The following is a 20073-nucleotide window of genomic DNA, read 5'->3' on the forward strand; positions in this document are numbered from 1 at the left end:
GCTGAGACCAGAGGAGACGAGCTGAGGAGACGAGGAGAAAACAGGACATGATAACAGACTGTGTGTTGGTAACCCGCTGAGACCAGAGGAGACGAGCTGAGGAGTCGAGGAGAAAACAGGACATGATAACAGACATTAGAAACAGGGGTCGTCGTCGGGGACTGGACCCCGGGGGTCGTCGTCGGGGACTGGACCCCGGGGGTCGTCGTCGGGGACTGGACCCCGGGGGTCGTCGGCGGGGACTGGACCCCGGGGGGTCGTCGGCGGGGACTGGACCCCGGGGGGTCGTCGGCGGGGACTGGACCCCGGGGGGTCGTCGGCGGGGACTGGACCCCGGGGGGTCGTCGGCGGGGACTGGACCCCGGGGGGTCGTTCGGCGGGGACTGGACCCCGGGGGTCGTCGGCGGGGACTGGACCCCGGGTGGTCGTCGGCGGGGACTGGACCCCGGGTGGTCTCGGCTGTGTTTAACTCACCGTTCTCATCATATCCTGCAGGGCGGAGGTCTTGGCCGTGTCGCCAGAGAAGTGGGCCCCGTGTGAAGCCGGCAGAGCCTCTCCCAGCATGTACAGCAGCCTGATGGCCACCTCCACCTCCATGAAGGACGCCGTCTGCCACCGCCTGAGACACACACAATCAGGATCAGTACACGGTTCTTCACGGGGGGACGTCGAGGAAGAAAACAAGATGGAGTCTTACTGCACGGTGTTATTGAAGACTCTGCCTACAGCTTCCAGGAGCAGCTCAGGAGACACCTGAGCCAGACGATCTAACAGCATCTTTAACTGTTTCCTGTACTCTACAAACATCGCTTCATCCTCCCCCTGGGAGAGAGAGAGAGAGGAGGGAGAGATGGACAGAGAGAGAGGAGGGAGAGATGGACAGAGAGAGAGGAGGGAGAGATGGACAGAGAGAGAGGAGGGAGAGATGGACAGAGAGAGAGGAGGGAGAGATGGACAGAGAGAGAGGAGGGAGAGATGGACAGAGAGAGAGGAGGGAGAGATGGACAGAGAGAGAGGAGGGAGAGATGGACAGAGAGAGAGGAGGGAGAGATGGACAGAGAGAGGGGAGGGAGAGATGGACAGAGAGAGAGAGGGGGAGAGATGGACAGAGAGAGAGAGGGGGAGAGATGGACAGAGAGAGAGAGGGGGAGAGATGGACAGAGAGAGAGAGGGGAGAGATGGACAGAGAGAGAGAGGGGGAGAGATGGACAGAGAGGGGAGAGAGAGAGAGAGAGAGAGAGAGAGAGAGAGAGAGAGAGAGAGAGAGAGAGAGAGAGGGGGAGAGATGGACAGAGAGAGAGAGGGGGAGAGATGGACAGAGAGAGAGAGGGGAGAGAGCGAGAGAGAGAGAGAGAGAGAGAAAGGAGAGAGATAGAAGGGAGAGAGATGGAGACAGTGAGTAATGAGAACGATGTTCAACTCCCCCCACAATTTAAAACCTTAAAGTTTTTACCTCGTTGTCAAAGTTGTACTCTTCATCATAAGTGAGTTTCTTCATCACAGCCAACATGATGGCCTGTTGAGACAGAGACACAGTCAACACGCCGGACACACACACACACGTCAACACGCCGGACACACACACACACGTCAACACGCCGGACACACACACACACGTCAACACGCCGGATACACACACACACACACACGTCAACACGCCGGATCACACACACACGTCAACACGCCGGACACACACACACGTCAACACGCCGGATACACACACACACGTCAACACGCCGGATACACACACACACGTCAACACGCCGGATACACACACACACGTCAACACGCCGGATACACACACACACGTCAACACGCCGGATACACACACACACGTCAACACGCCGGATACACACACACACGTCAACACGCCGGATACACACACACACGTCAACACGCCGGATACACACACACATCAGTCAACGCGCCGGATACACACATCAGTCAACGCGCCGGATACACACATCAGTCAACGCGCCGGATACACACATCAGTCAACGCGCCGGATATACACATCAGTCAACGCGCCGGATATACACATCAGTCAACACCCCGGATACATATCAGTCAACACGTGCCGGATACATATCAGTCAACACGTGCCGGATACATATCAGTCAACACCCTGGATACATATCAGTCAACACGCGCCGGATATACACATCAGTCAACGCGCGCCGGATACACACATCAGTCAACGCCCCGGATACACACATCAGTCAACACGCCGGATACACACATCAGTCAACACGCCGGATACACACATCAGTCAACACGCCGGATACACACATCAGTCAACACGCCGGATATACACATCAGTCAACACCCCGGATATACACATCAGTCAACACCCCGGATACATATCAGTCAACACCCCGGATACATATCAGTCAACACCCCGGATACAATCAGTCAACCCCGGATACAATCAGTCAACGCGCCGGATATACACATCAGTCAACACCCCGGATATACACATCAGTCAACACCCCGGATACATATCAGTCAACCGCGCCGGATACACACATCAGTCAACACGCGCCGGATATACACATCAGTCAACACCCCGGATACATATCAGTCAACGCGCGCCGGATACACACATCAGTCAACGCGCGCCGGATAACACATCAGTCAACACGCGCCGGATATACACATCAGTCAACACCCCGGATACATATCAGTCAACACCCCGGATACACATCAGTCAACACGCGCCGGATACACTCATCAGTCAACACCGCGCCGGATACACACATCAGTCAACACGCGCCGGATACACACATCAGTCAACACGCGCCGGATACACACATCAGTCAACACGCGCCGGATACACACATCAGTCAACACGCGCCGGATACACACATCAGTCAACACGCGCCGGATACACATCAGTCAACACGCGCCGGATACACATCAGTCAACACGCGCCGGATACACATCAGTCAACACGCGCCGGATACACATCAGTCAACACGCGCCGGATACACATCAGTCAACACGCGCCGGATACACATCAGTCAACACGCGCCGGATACACACATCAGTCAACACGCGCCGGATACACACATCAGTCAACACGCGCCGGATACACACATCAGTCAACACGCGCCGGATACACATCAGTCAACACGCGCCGGATACACATCAGTCAACACGCGCCGGACACACATCAGTCAACACGCGCCGGATACACATCAGTCAACACGCGCCGGATACACATCAGTCAACACGCGCCGGATACACATCAGTCAACACCCCGGATACATATCAGTCAACACGCGCCGGATACACACATCAGTCAACACGCGCCGGATACACACATCAGTCAACACGCCGGATCACACACATCAGTCAACACGCCGGATACACACATCAGTCAACACGCGCCGGGGATACTACACATCAGTCAACACGCGCCGGATGGATACACATCAGTCAACACGCGCCGGATATACACATCAGTCAACACGCGCCGGATACACATCAGTCAACACACGCCGGATACACACATCAGTCAACACGCCGGACACACACATCAGTCAACACGCCGGACACACACATCAGTCAACACGCCGGACACACACATCAGTCAACACGCCGGACACACACATCAGTCAACACGCCGGACACACACATCAGTCAACACGCCGGACACACACATCAGTCAACACGCCGGACACACACATCAGTCAACACGCTGGACAGATGGAGAGACGTTAGAACAGGTTTTTAAAAGTTAGTGGCTGGTTTCCCCAGACACCGATTAATTATATTCCTGGAATAAATTTAAAATAAAACATGGGTCATGTTTTTAGTCCAGAACTAAGGCCTAATCTGTGTGTCCGGGAAACCAGCCCCAAAGAGTTCCTGATGAAATCGTACCTCAACGTTAGTCTTCTGTTGGTCTGTCAGCAGCGGAAACTACAAGAGGGAAGAGAGACGACAGGATGTTGTCGTCATGAAAACACTACCAACGGGACCTTTAATTCAACGAAGTGGGGCTTTTCCCAGAAAGCAGGAGAGATTAGCCGGCTAACTGACACACACACACACACACACACACACACACACACACACACACACACACACACACACACACACACACACACACACACACACACACACACACACACACACACACCCCAAACGATAATGATTGGGGTCAGTTTGTGTGGACAGTTTTCTCCACCTTGTCTGATTCCCAGTACTCTTCAATGGCCTCCTGTCCTCCTCTCCCTACCTGAAGCATGTTACTCTGCCACTCGGACCCCTTGGGGAAGATTGCAAAAACAGATAAACACAAGTTTACGTCATGGTTACCGTGACACCCTGATCCTATTGATGACGCTGTCACATGACAGTGGTCTTGAGAGGCTACTCCACGCCCGTTCTAGAGATTATATTTCTATGGTTTCCCCTCTCCTGTCTAGTAGAGATACATCTAGAGTGGCTTCCTCTCCTGTCTAGTAGAGATACATCTAGAGTGGCTCTCCTCTCCTGTCTAGTAGAGATACATCTAGAGTGGCTCCCTCTCCTGTCTAGTAGAGATACATCTAGAGTCTAGAGTGACTCCCTCTCCTGTCTAGTAGAGATACATCTAGAGCGATTCCCTCTCCTGTCTAGTAGAGATACATCTAGAGTGGCTCCCTCTCCTGTCTAGTAGAGATACATCTAGAGTGAGCTCCCTCTCCTGTCTAGTAAAGATACATCTAGAGTGGACTCCCTCTCCTGTCTAGTAAAGATACATCTAGAGTGGACTCTCCTCTCCTGTCTAGTAGAGATACATCTAGAGTGGCTCCCTCTCCTGTCTAGTAGAGATACATCTAGAGTGGCTCCCTCTCCTGTCTAGTAGAGATACATCTAGAGTGGCTTCCTCTCCTGTCTAGTAGAGATACATCTAGAGTGACTCCCTCTCCTGTCTAGTAGAGATACATCTAGAGTGACTCCCTCTCCTGTCTAGTAGAGATACATCTAGAGTGGCTCCCTCTCCTGTCTAGTAGAGATACATCTAGAGTGGCTCCCTCTCCTGTCTAGTAGAGATACATCTAGAGTCTAGAGTGGCCCAAATGACACTATTCCCTTTATAGTGCACTACATTTGACCAGAGACCTGGATGGAATAAGGTGCCATAGAGAATAGGGAGCCATATTCCCATAGACCTCTGGTATCAGTGTGTATCTCACCTGTTTGAGTACGTCCAGGTAGTCGTATCTCACCTGTTTGAGTACGTCCAGGTAGTCGTATCTCACCTGTTTGAGTACGTCCAGGTAGTCGTATCTCACCTGTTTGAGTACGTCCAGGTAGTCGTATCTCACCTGTTTGAGTACGTCCAGGTAGTCGCATCTCACCTGTTTGAGTACGTCCAGGTAGTGGTCTCTCACCTGTTTGAGTACGTCCAGGTAGTGGTATCTCACCTGTTTGAGTACGTCCAGGTAGTCGCATCTCACCTGTTTGAGTACGTCCAGGTAGTCGCATCTCACCTGTTTGAGTACGTCCAGGTAGTCGTATCTCACCTGTTTGAGTACGTCCAGGTAGTCGCATCTCACCTGTTTGAGTACGTCCAGGTAGTCGCATCTCACCTGTTTGAGTACGTCCAGGTAGTCGCATCTCACCTGTTTGAGTACGTCCAGGTAGTCGCATCTCACCTGTTTGAGTACGTCCAGGTAGTCGCATCTCACCTGTTTGAGTACGTCCAGGTAGTCGTATCAGTGCGTATCTCACCTGTTTGAGTACGTTCAGGTAGTCGTAGCAGAAGCCTACGATGTTAGCCGAGATGTCGTCGTCGTCGTGGACCAACAGCTGGAGGAGCAGAGGAACCTTTGCCTCGATGGCGCGCAGCGACTCGGCGGCGTCTTTCACTTCGCCCCCCTTGGCCTGTTTGGTCCAGCTCAGCACCAGAGACTGACCCATCCCATTCACCAGTCTGGAGAACTTAGCCAGGAAGTCCACATCCTCTTCCTGACAGAGCCAAGACAGGAAACCATTTCACTGCACAGAACTACTATATAGGAGACAGGAAACCATTTCACTGTACAGCACTACTATATAGGAGACAGGAAACCATTTCACTGTACAGCACTACTATATAGGAGACAGGAAACCATTTCACTGTACAGCACTACTATATAGGAGACAGGAAACCATTTCACTGTACAGCACTACTATATAGGAGACAGGAAACCATTTCACTGTACAGCACTACTATATAGGAGACAGGAAACCATTTCACTGTACAGCACTACTATATAGGAGACAGGAGGCCATTTCACTGTACAGCACTACTATATAGGAGACAGGGGGGCCATTTCACTGTACAGCACTACTATATAGGAGACAGGGGGGGCCATTTCACTGTACAGCACTACTATATAGGAGACAGGAAACCATTTCACTGTACAGCACTACTATATAGGAGACAGGACGGCCATTTCACTGTACAGCACTACTATATAGGAGACAGGGGGGGCCATTTCACTGTACAGCACTACTATATAGGAGACAGGGGGGGCCATTTCACTGTACAGCACTACTATATAGGAGACAGGAAACCATTTCACTGTACAGCACTACTATATAGGAGACAGGACGGCCATTTCACTGTACAGCACTACTATATAGGAGACAGGGGGCCATTTCACTGTACAGCACTACTATATAGGAGACAGGAAACCATTTCACTGTACAGCACTACTATATAGGAGACAGGGGGCCATTTCACTGTACAGCACTACTATATAGGAGACAGGAAACCATTTCACTGTACAGCACTACTATATAGGAGACAGGAAGGCCATTTCACTGTACAGCACTACTATATAGGAGACAGGAAACCATTTCACTGTACAGCACTACTATATAGGAGACAGGGGGGCCATTTCACTGTACAGCACTACTATATAGGAGACAGGAAACCATTTCACTGTACAGCACTACTATATAGGAGACAGGAAACCATTTCACTGTACAGCACTACTATATAGGAGACAGGAGGCCATTTCACTGTACAGCACTACTATATAGGAGACAGGAAACCATTTCACTGTACAGCACTACTATATAGGAGACAGGGGGCCATTTCACTGTACAGCACTACTATATAGGAGACAGGACGGCCATTTCACTGTACAGCACTACTATATAGGAGACAGGAGGGCCATTTCACTGTACAGCACTACTATATAGGAGACAGGGGGGCCATTTCACTGTACAGCACTACTATATAGGAGACAGGAAACCATTTCACTGTACAGCACTACTATATAGGAGACAGGAAACCATTTCACTGTACAGCACTACTATATAGGAGACAGGAAACCATTTCACTGTACAGCACTACTATATAGGAGACAGGGGGGCCATTTCACTGTACAGCACTACTATATAGGAGACAGGAAACCATTTCACTGTACAGCACTACTATATAGGAGACAGGACGGCCATTTCACTGTACAGCACTACTATATAGGAGACAGGAGGCCATTTCACTGTACAGCACTACTATATAGGAGACAGGGGGCCATTTCACTGTACAGCACTACTATATAGGAGACAGGAAACCATTTCACTGTACAGCACTACTATATAGGAGACAGGAAGGCCATTTCACTGTACAGCACTACTATATAGGAGACAGGACGGCCATTTCACTGTACAGCACTACTATATAGGAGACAGGGACGGCCATTTCACTGTACAGCACTACTATATAGGAGACAGGGACGGCCATTTCACTGTACAGCACTACTATATAGGAGACAGGAAACCATTTCACTGTACAGCACTACTATATAGGAGACAGGAAACCATTTCACTGTACAGCACTACTATATAGGAGACAGGGGGGCCATTTCACTGTACAGCACTACTATATAGGAGACAGGAAACCATTTCACTGTACAGCACTACTATATAGGAGACAGGGACGGCCATTTCACTGTACAGCACTACTATATAGGAGACAGGAAACCATTTCACTGTACAGCACTACTATATAGGAGACAGGACGGCCATTTCACTGTACAGCACTACTATATAGGAGACAGGAGGGCCATTTCACTGTACAGCACTACTATATAGGAGACAGGAAACCATTTCACTGTACAGCACTACTATATAGGAGACAGGAAACCATTTCACTGTACAGCACTACTATATAGGAGACAGGAGGCCATTTCACTGTACAGCACTACTATATAGGAGACAGGACGGCCATTTCACTGTACAGCACTACTATATAGGAGACAGGACGGCCATTTCACTGTACAGCACTACTATATAGGAGACAGGAAACCATTTCACTGTACAGCACTACTATATAGGAGACAGGGGGGCCATTTCACTGTACAGCACTACTATATAGGAGACAGGGGGGCCATTTCACTGTACAGCACTACTATATAGGAGACAGGAAACCATTTCACTGTACAGCACTACTATATAGGAGACAGGGGGGCCATTTCACTGTACAGCACTACTATATAGGAGACAGGGGGCCATTTCACTGTACAGCACTACTATATAGGAGACAGGGGGGGCCATTTCACTGTACAGCACTACTATATAGGAGACAGGAAACCATTTCACTGTACAGCACTACTATATAGGAGACAGGAAACCATTTCACTGTACAGCACTACTATATAGGAGACAGGGGGGCCATTTCACTGTACAGCACTACTATATAGGAGACAGGGGGGGCCATTTCACTGTACAGCACTACTATATAGGAGACAGGAAACCATTTCACTGTACAGCACTACTATATAGGAGACAGGACGGCCATTTCACTGTACAGCACTACTATATAGGAGACAGGAAGGCCATTTCACTGTACAGCACTACTATATAGGAGACAGGGGGGGCCATTTCACTGTACAGCACTACTATATAGGAGACAGGAAACCATTTCACTGTACAGCACTACTATATAGGAGACAGGAAACCATTTCACTGTACAGCACTACTATATAGGAGACAGGGGGGCCATTTCACTGTACAGCACTACTATATAGGAGACAGGAAACCATTTCACTGTACAGCACTACTATATAGGAGACAGGGGGGCCATTTCACTGTACAGCACTACTATATAGGAGACAGGGGGGGCCATTTCACTGTACAGCACTACTATATAGGAGACAGGGGGCCATTTCACTGTACAGCACTACTATATAGGAGACAGGAGGCCATTTCACTGTACAGCACTACTATATAGGAGACAGGGGGGGCCATTTCACTGTACAGCACTACTATATAGGAGACAGGGGGGCCATTTCACTGTACAGCACTACTATATAGGAGACAGGGGGGCCATTTCACTGTACAGCACTACTATATAGGAGACAGGGGGGCCATTTCACTGTACAGCACTACTATATAGGAGACAGGACGGCCATTTCACTGTACAGCACTACTATATAGGAGACAGGGGGGCCATTTCACTGTACAGCACTACTATATAGGAGACAGGAGGGCCATTTCACTGTACAGCACTACTATATAGGAGACAGGAAACCATTTCACTGTACAGCACTACTATATAGGAGACAGGAGGCCATTTCACTGTACAGCACTACTATATAGGAGACAGGAGGCCATTTCACTGTACAGCACTACTATATAGGAGACAGGAAACCATTTCACTGTACAGCACTACTATATAGGAGACAGGAAGCCATTTCACTGTACAGCACTACTATATAGGAGACAGGGAGGGCCATTTCACTGTACAGCACTACTATATAGGAGACAGGGGGGCCATTTCACTGTACAGCACTACTATATAGGAGACAGGAGGCCATTTCACTGTACAGCACTACTATATAGGAGACAGGGGGGGCCATTTCACTGTACAGCACTACTATATAGGAGACAGGGGGCCATTTCACTGTACAGCACTACTATATAGGAGACAGGAGGCCATTTCACTGTACAGCACTACTATATAGGAGACAGGAGGCCATTTCACTGTACAGCACTACTATATAGGAGACAGGACGGCCATTTCACTGTACAGCACTACTATATAGGAGACAGGGGGGCCATTTCACTGTACAGCACTACTATATAGGAGACAGGAGGCCATTTCACTGTACAGCACTACTATATAGGAGACAGGGGGGCCATTTCACTGTACAGCACTACTATATAGGAGACAGGGGGCCATTTCACTGTACAGCACTACTATATAGGAGACAGGGGGGCCATTTCACTGTACAGCACTACTATATAGGAGACAGGGGGGCCATTTCACTGTACAGCACTACTATATAGGAGACAGGACGGCCATTTCACTGTACAGCACTACTATATAGGAGACAGGACGGCCATTTCACTGTACAGCACTACTATATAGGAGACAGGGGGCCATTTCACTGTACAGCACTACTATATAGGAGACAGGGGGGCCATTTCACTGTACAGCACTACTATATAGGAGACAGGAAACCATTTCACTGTACAGCACTACTATATAGGAGACAGGGGGGGCCATTTCACTGTACAGCACTACTATATAGGAGACAGGGGGCCATTTCACTGTACAGCACTACTATATAGGAGACAGGGGGGCCATTTCACTGTACAGCACTACTATATAGGAGACAGGAAACCATTTCACTGTACAGCACTACTATATAGGAGACAGGGGGGCCATTTCACTGTACAGCACTACTATATAGGAGACAGGGGGGCCATTTCACTGTACAGCACTACTATATAGGAGACAGGGGGGCCATTTCACTGTACAGCACTACTATATAGGAGACAGGACGGCCATTTCACTGTACAGCACTACTATATAGGAGACAGGACGGCCATTTCACTGTACAGCACTACTATATAGGAGACAGGACGGCCATTTCACTGTACAGCACTACTATATAGGAGACAGGAAACCATTTCACTGTACAGCACTACTATATAGGAGACAGGAAACCATTTCACTGTACAGCACTACTATATAGGAGACAGGAGGCCATTTCACTGTACAGCACTACTATATAGGAGACAGGAAACCATTTCACTGTACAGCACTACTATATAGGAGACAGGAAACCATTTCACTGTACAGCACTACTATATAGGAGACAGGGGGGCCATTTCACTGTACAGCACTACTATATAGGAGACAGGGGGGGCCATTTCACTGTACAGCACTACTATATAGGAGACAGGAGGGCCATTTCACTGTACAGCACTACTATATAGGAGACAGGACGGCCATTTCACTGTACAGCACTACTATATAGGAGACAGGAAACCATTTCACTGTACAGCACTACTATATAGGAGACAGGAAACCATTTCACTGTACAGCACTACTATATAGGAGACAGGAAACCATTTCACTGTACAGCACTACTATATAGGAGACAGGGGGGGCCATTTCACTGTACAGCACTACTATATAGGAGACAGGAAACCATTTCACTGTACAGCACTACTATATAGGAGACAGGAGGCCATTTCACTGTACAGCACTACTATATAGGAGACAGGGGGGGCCATTTCACTGTACAGCACTACTATATAGGAGACAGGAAACCATTTCACTGTACAGCACTACTATATAGGAGACAGGAGGCCATTTCACTGTACAGCACTACTATATAGGAGACAGGAAACCATTTCACTGTACAGCACTACTATATAGGAGACAGGAGGCCATTTCACTGTACAGCACTACTATATAGGAGACAGGAAACCATTTCACTGTACAGCACTACTATATAGGAGACAGGGGGCCATTTCACTGTACAGCACTACTATATAGGAGACAGGGGGGGCCATTTCACTGTACAGCACTACTATATAGGAGACAGGAGGCCATTTCACTGTACAGCACTACTATATAGGAGACAGGGGGGGCCATTTCACTGTACAGCACTACTATATAGGAGACAGGGGGCCATTTCACTGTACAGCACTACTATATAGGAGACAGGGGGGCCATTTCACTGTACAGCACTACTATATAGGAGACAGGAAACCATTTCACTGTACAGCACTACTATATAGGAGACAGGGGGGGCCATTTCACTGTACAGCACTACTATATAGGAGACAGGAAACCATTTCACTGTACAGCACTACTATATAGGAGACAGGAAACCATTTCACTGTACAGCACTACTATATAGGAGACAGGGGGGGCCATTTCACTGTACAGCACTACTATATAGGAGACAGGAAACCATTTCACTGTACAGCACTACTATATAGGAGACAGGAAACCATTTCACTGTACAGCACTACTATATAGGAGACAGGAGGGCCATTTCACTGTACAGCACTACTATATAGGAGACAGGACGGCCATTTCACTGTACAGCACTACTATATAGGAGACAGGAGGGCCATTTCACTGTACAGCACTACTATATAGGAGACAGGAAACCATTTCACTGTACAGCACTACTATATAGGAGACAGGAAACCATTTCACTGTACAGCACTACTATATAGGAGACAGGAAACCATTTCACTGTACAGCACTACTATATAGGAGACAGGAAACCATTTCACTGTACAGCACTACTATATAGGAGACAGGGGGGGCCATTTCACTGTACAGCACTACTATATAGGAGACAGGGGGGGCCATTTCACTGTACAGCACTACTATATAGGAGACAGGAAACCATTTCACTGTACAGCACTACTATATAGGAGACAGGGGGGCCATTTCACTGTACAGCACTACTATATAGGAGACAGGGGGGGCCATTTCACTGTACAGCACTACTATATAGGAGACAGGAAACCATTTCACTGTACAGCACTACTATATAGGAGACAGGACGGCCATTTCACTGTACAGCACTACTATATAGGAGACAGGGAGGGCCATTTCACTGTACAGCACTACTATATAGGAGACAGGACGGCCATTTCACTGTACAGCACTACTATATAGGAGACAGGACGGCCATTTCACTGTACAGCACTACTATATAGGAGACAGGAAACCATTTCACTGTACAGCACTACTATATAGGAGACAGGGGGGGCCATTTCACTGTACAGCACTACTATATAGGAGACAGGGGGGGCCATTTCACTGTACAGCACTACTATATAGGAGACAGGGGGGGCCATTTCACTGTACAGCACTACTATATAGGAGACAGGAAACCATTTCACTGTACAGCACTACTATATAGGAGACAGGAAGCCATTTCACTGTACAGCACTACTATATAGGAGACAGGAAACCATTTCACTGTACAGCACTACTATATAGGAGACAGGGGGGGCCATTTCACTGTACAGCACTACTATATAGGAGACAGGAAACCATTTCACTGTACAGCACTACTATATAGGAGACAGGACGGCCATTTCACTGTACAGCACTACTATATAGGAGACAGGGGGGCCATTTCACTGTACAGCACTACTATATAGGAGACAGGGCGGCCATTTCACTGTACAGCACTACTATATAGGAGACAGGACGGCCATTTCACTGTACAGCACTACTATATAGGAGACAGGAAACCATTTCACTGTACAGCACTACTATATAGGAGACAGGAAACCATTTCACTGTACAGCACTACTATATAGGAGACAGGAAACCATTTCACTGTACAGCACTACTATATAGGAGACAGGAAACCATTTCACTGTACAGCACTACTATATAGGAGACAGGGGGGGCCATTTCACTGTACAGCACTACTATATAGGAGACAGGGGGGGCCATTTCACTGTACAGCACTACTATATAGGAGACAGGGGGGGCCATTTCACTGTACAGCACTACTATATAGGAGACAGGGGGGCCATTTCACTGTACAGCACTACTATATAGGAGACAGGAAACCATTTCACTGTACAGCACTACTATATAGGAGACAGGGGGGGCCATTTCACTGTACAGCACTACTATATAGGAGACAGGAAACCATTTCACTGTACAGCACTACTATATAGGAGACAGGAAACCATTTCACTGTACAGCACTACTATATAGGAGACAGGGGGGGCCATTTCACTGTACAGCACTACTATATAGGAGACAGGAAACCATTTCACTGTACAGCACTACTATATAGGAGACAGGAAACCATTTCACTGTACAGCACTACTATATAGGAGACAGGGGGGGCCATTTCACTGTACAGCACTACTATATAGGAGACAGGAAACCATTTCACTGTACAGCACTACTATATAGGAGACAGGAAACCATTTCACTGTACAGCACTACTATATAGGAGACAGGGGGGGCCATTTCACTGTACAGCACTACTATATAGGAGACAGGGGGGGCCATTTCACTGTACAGCACTACTATATAGGAGACAGGGGGGGCCATTTCACTGTACAGCACTACTATATAGGAGACAGGAAACCATTTCACTGTACAGCACTACTATATAGGAGACAGGGGGGGCCATTTCACTGTACAGCACTACTATATAGGAGACAGGGGGCCATTTCACTGTACAGCACTACTATATAGGAGACAGGAAACCATTTCACTGTACAGCACTACTATATAGGAGACAGGAAACCATTTCACTGTACAGCACTACTATATAGGAGACAGGGGGGGCCATTTCACTGTACAGCACTACTATATAGGAGACAGGAAACCATTTCACTGTACAGCACTACTATATAGGAGACAGGGGGGCCATTTCACTGTACAGCACTACTATATAGGAGACAGGAAACCATTTCACTGTACAGCACTACTATATAGGAGACAGGGGGGGGCATTTCACTGTACAGCACTACTATATAGGAGACAGGGGGCCATTTCACTGTACAGCACTACTATATAGGAGACAGGAAACCATTTCACTGTACAGCACTACTATATAGGAGACAGGGGGGGCCATTTCACTGTACAGCACTACTATATAGGAGACAGGGGGGCCATTTCACTGTACAGCACTACTATATAGGAGACAGGGGGGGGCCATTTCACTGCACAGCACTACTATATAGGAGACAGGGGGGGCCATTTCACTGTACAGCACTACTATATAGGAGACAGGGGGGCCATTTCACTGCACAGCACTACTATATAGGAGACAGGGGGGCCATTTCACTGCACAGCACTACTATATAGGAGACAGGGGGGGCCATTTCACTGTACAGCACTGCAATGTGTTATGTGGTGTGTGTGTGTGTGTGTGTGTGTGTGTGTGTGTGTGTCTTCAGAAAGTACTCACACTCCTAGAATTTTCCACATTATGAATTGGTATTAAAAAATTACATTTTCTTTTCAACGATCTACACAAAATACTCTTGACGTCAAAGTCGAAGAGAAATTATATATTTTTTAAATATATATATATATATATATATATTAATTAAAAATATAACAATAAATGTATTTCGTCGCTACAGACTTCAGTCTTTCTGGGTCTCGAAGAGATTTCCAAACCTGGATTGTACAATATTTGCCCATTATTCTTGTTGAAATTCTTCAAGCTCTGTCAAGTTGGTTGTTGATCATTGCTAGACGGCCATTTTGAAGTCTTTCCGTAGATGTTCAAGACGATTTTAAGTCAGAACTGTAACTAAGCCCCTCAGGGACATTCAATGTCTTCTTGGTAAACAACCCCCAGTGTATATTTTGAGCTTGTGTTTTAGGTTATTGTCCTGCTGAAAAGCTGAATTTGTCTCCCAGTGTCTGTTGGAAAGAAGACTGAACCAGATTCTTCCTGTGATTAGCGCCATTCAGTTTTATTTTATATTTTTTTATCCTGAAAAACTCCCCTGTCCTTACCGATGACAAGCATACCCATAACATGATGCAGCCACCACCATGCTAGACAATCTGAAGAGTGGTACTCAGTGATGTGTTGTGTTGGATTTGCCACAAATATAATAATTTTGTATTCAGGACAAAGTTAATTTATTCGCTAGATTTTTTTGGCAGTTTTACTTTAGTGTCTTGTTGCAAACAGGATGTATGTTTTAAACTTATTTAGTCTTGACATAACAAAAGGGGTTGAATACTTATTGACTCAATACATAAAATCAGCTTTTCATTTTGTATTAAATTTGTAAAACAAAAAAACACAGAATTCCACTTTGACATTGTGAAGTATTGTGTGTAGATCAGTGGCACAAAAATCTCAATTTAAAATCGATTTTAAATTCAAGCTGTAACACGACAAAATATGGGGAAGCTTTCTGAAGGGACTGTAGTGTGTGTGTGTGTGTGTGTGTGTGTGTGTGTGTGTACACCTACCTCCTCCACATTGAAGAAGCCAGCAGACTGCAGGACTTGACAGAGGGACTCAACCAGCTTGGTTTTGTCTGTAGGGTCCATGCCTTTATTAACAATCTCAAACAGACATTCGCACGCCTCCTCTCTCAGGTCCTCCACGGACATCTGACTCAGGAGCAGGTTAACAAACCTGGAGGGACAGGAAACACACTGGTTACACACTGGACCAGGACCAGTCCATCTGATCTCTGGTTTATAAACCTGGTCCAGGACCAGTCATCTGATCTCTGGTTTATAAACCTGGACAGGAAACACTGGACCAGGACCAGTCCATCTGATCTCTGGTTTATAAACCTGGACCAGGACCAGTCATCTGATCTCTGGTTTATAAACCTGGAGGGACAGGAAACACTGGACCAGGACCAGTCATCTGATCTCTGGTTTATAAACCTGGACCAGGACCAGTCATCTGATCTCTGGTCTATAAACCTGGACAGGAAACACTGGACCAGGACCAGTCATCTGATCTATAAACCTGGACAGGAAACACAGGTCCAGGACCAGTCATCTGATCTCTGGTTTATCAACCTGGTCCAGGACCAGTCATCTGATCTCTGGTCTATAAACCTGGACAGGAAACACTGGACCAGGACCAGTCATCTGGTTTATAAACCTGGACAGGAAACACTGGTCCAGGACCAGTCATCTGATCTCTGGTTTATCAACCTGGTCCAGGACCAGTCATCTGATCTCTGGTTTATAAACCTGGTCCAGGACCAGTCATCTGATCTCTGGTTTATAAACCTGGACAGGAAACACTGGACCAGGACCAGTCATCTGATCTCTGGTTTATAAACCTGGACAGGAAACACTGGACCAGGACCAGTCATCTGATCTCTGGTCTATAAACCTGGACAGGAAACACTGGACCAGGACCAGTCATCTGATCTCTGGTCTATAAACCTGGACAGGAAACACTGGACCAGGACCAGTCATCTGATCTCTGGTTTATAAACCTGGACAGGAAACACTGGACCAGGACCAGTCATCTGATCTCTGGTCTATAAACCTGGACCAGGACCAGTCCATCTGATCTCTGGTCTATAAACCTGGACAGGAAACACTGGACCAGGACCAGTCATCTGGTTTATAAACCTGGACAGGAAACACTGGACCAGGACCAGTCATCTGATCTCTGGTTTATAAACCTGGACAGGAAACACTGGACCAGGACCAGTCCATCTGATCTCTGGTCTATAAACCTGGACAGGAAACACTGGACCAGGACCAGTCATCTGATCTCTGGTCTATAAACCTGGACAGGAAACACTGGACCAGGACCAGTCATCTGATCTCTGGTTTATCAACCTGGTCCAGGACCAGTCATCTGATCTCTGGTTTATAAACCTGGACAGGAAACACTGGACCAGGACCAGTCATCTGATCTCTGGTTTATCAACCTGGTCCAGGACCAGTCATCTGATCTCTGGTTTATCAACCTGGTCCAGGACCAGTCATCTGATCTCTGGTTTATAAACCTGGACAGGAAACACTGGACCAGGACCAGTCATCTGATCTCTGGTTTATAAACCTGGACAGGAAACACTGGACCAGGACCAGTCATCTGATCTCTGGTTTATCAACCTGGTCCAGGACCAGTCCATCTGATCTCTGGTCTACCTGGCGGAAACCTGGACCAGGACCAGCACGACCTGGCACCTGGCCAGGACCAGTCATCTGATCTCTGGTTTCACCTGGCCGGCCAGCACGACCTGGATCCGGCAGGACCAGTCATCTGATCTCTGGTCTATAAACCTGGACAGGAAACACTGGACCAGGACCAGTCATCTGATCTCTGGTTTATAAACCTGGACAGGAAACACTGGTCCAGGACCAGTCATCTGATCTCTGGTTTATAAACCTGGACAGGAAACACTGGACCAGGACCAGTCATCTGATCTCTGGTTTATAAACCTGGGGGACAGGAAACACTGGACCAGGACCAGTCCATCTGATCTCTGGTTTATCAACCTGGTCCAGGACCAGTCATCTGATCTCTGGTTTATAAACCTGGACAGGAAACACTGGACCAGGACCAGTCATCTGATCTCTGGTCTATAAACCTGGACAGGAAACACTGGACCAGGACCAGTCCATCTGATCTCTGGTCTATAAACCTGGACAGGAAACACTGGACCAGGACCAGTCATCTGATCTCTGGTTTATAAACCTGGAGGGACAGGAAACACTGGACCAGGACCAGTCATCTGATCTCTGGTCTTACTGGACGGAACCTGGACCAGGACCAGTCATCTGATCTCTGGTTTATCAACCTGGACAGGAAACACTGGACCAGGACCAGTCATCTGATCTCTGGTCTATAAACCTGGAGGGACAGGAAACACTGGACCAGGACCAGTCATCTGATCTCTGGTTTATACAACCTGGACCAGGACCAGTCATCTGATCTCTGGTTTATAAACCTGGACAGGAAACACTGGACCAGGACCAGTCATCTGATCTCTGGTCTATAAACCTGGTCCAGGACCAGTCATCTGATCTCTGGTTTATAAACCTGGTCCAGGACCAGTCATCTGATCTCTGGTTTATAAACCTGGACAGGAAACACTGGACCAGGACCAGTCATCTGATCTCTGGTCTATAAACCTGGACAGGAAACACTGGACCAGGACCAGTCATCTGATCTCTGGTTTATAAACCTGGACAGGAAACACTGGACCAGGACCAGTCCATCTGATCTCTGGTTTATAAACCTGGACCAGGACCAGTCCTCTGATCTCTGGTCTATAAACCTGGACCAGGACCAGTCCATCTGATCTCTGGTCTATAAACCTGGTCCAGGAAACACTGGACCAGGACCAGAGTTTCAACCCAACACGATGCACCTGATCTCAGTGTCCAGTCTCATAGCAAAGGGTCTGAATACTGACGTAAATAAGGGATCTGGATTTTATTTTTAATAAAATGTTTTCGCTTTGTCATTATGGGGTATTGTGTGTAGATTTATGGGGGGGGAATTACTGAATCCATTTTAGAATAAGGCTGTAACGTAACAAAATGTGGGGAAAGGGGTCTGAATGCAATGTATTTATCTCAAATACCGCTCCTGAGCCGGCCTACCCGCCTTCAGCCCCCCTATCCTGATGCCTGGTCACTTTACCCGCCCTGCCCCGATGTCTAGTCACTTTACCCTGCCTTCATGTACATATCTACCTCAAATACCTTATTATTATCTATCCTGATGCCTAGTCACTTTACCCTGCCTTCATGTACATATCTACCTCAAATACCTCATTATTATCTATCCTGATGCCTGGTCACTTTACCCTGCCTTCATGTACATATCTACCTCATTATTATCTATCCTGATGCCTAGTCACTTTACCCTGCCTTCATGTACATATCTACCTCAAATACCTTATTATTATCTATCCTGATGCCTAGTCACTTTACCCTGCCTTCATGTACATATCTATCTACCTTATTATTATCTATCCTGATGCCTGGTCACTTTACCCTGCCTTCATGTACATATCTACCTCATTATCTATCCTGATGTCTAGTCACTTTACCCTGCCTTCATGTACATATCTACCTCATTATTATCTATCCTGATGCCTGGTCACTTTACCCTGCCTTCATGTACATATCTATCTACCTCATTATTATCTATCCTGATGCCTGGTCACTTTACCCTGCCTTCATGTACATATCTACCTCATTATTATCTATCCTGATGCCTGGTCACTTTACCCTGCCTTCATGTACATATCTACCTCATTATTATCTATCCTGATGCCTGGTCACTTTACCCTGCCTTCATGTACATATCTACCTCATTATTATCTATCCTG

General features: G+C 47.3%; 1 protein-coding gene across 8 annotated transcripts in view; it reads right to left on the reverse strand.

Moving 5' to 3' along the window:
* LOC106609844 (exportin-T) overlaps positions 1-20073 on the reverse strand; it is a 52025-nt gene that overhangs the window by 22497 nt on the left and 9455 nt on the right. For 7 of the 8 annotated variants that reach the window (XR_014381269.1, XR_014381267.1, XR_014381268.1 and 4 more), the window contains exons 7-13: positions 16220-16388; positions 5725-5961; positions 4193-4273; positions 3886-3924; positions 1454-1516; positions 698-822; positions 475-619 (exon numbers count right to left, since the gene is read on the reverse strand). Coding sequence is in view for 2 of the 8 variants with exons in the window: in XM_082964361.1 (XP_082820487.1) it covers positions 475-619; positions 698-822; positions 1454-1516; positions 3886-3924; positions 4193-4273; positions 5725-5961; positions 16220-16388 (859 nt within the window). In the remaining 6 variants the exon portion in view is untranslated. The remainder of the gene's footprint in view (positions 1-474; positions 620-697; positions 823-1453; positions 1517-3885; positions 3925-4192; positions 4274-5724; positions 5962-16219; positions 16389-20073) is intronic. The other variant, XM_082964362.1, reaches the window with a different exon arrangement.

Source organism: Salmo salar, chromosome 17 (genome assembly GCF_965601325.2).
Source record: "Salmo salar chromosome 17, fSalSal1, whole genome shotgun sequence".
Lineage (NCBI taxonomy): Eukaryota > Metazoa > Chordata > Actinopteri > Salmoniformes > Salmonidae > Salmo > Salmo salar.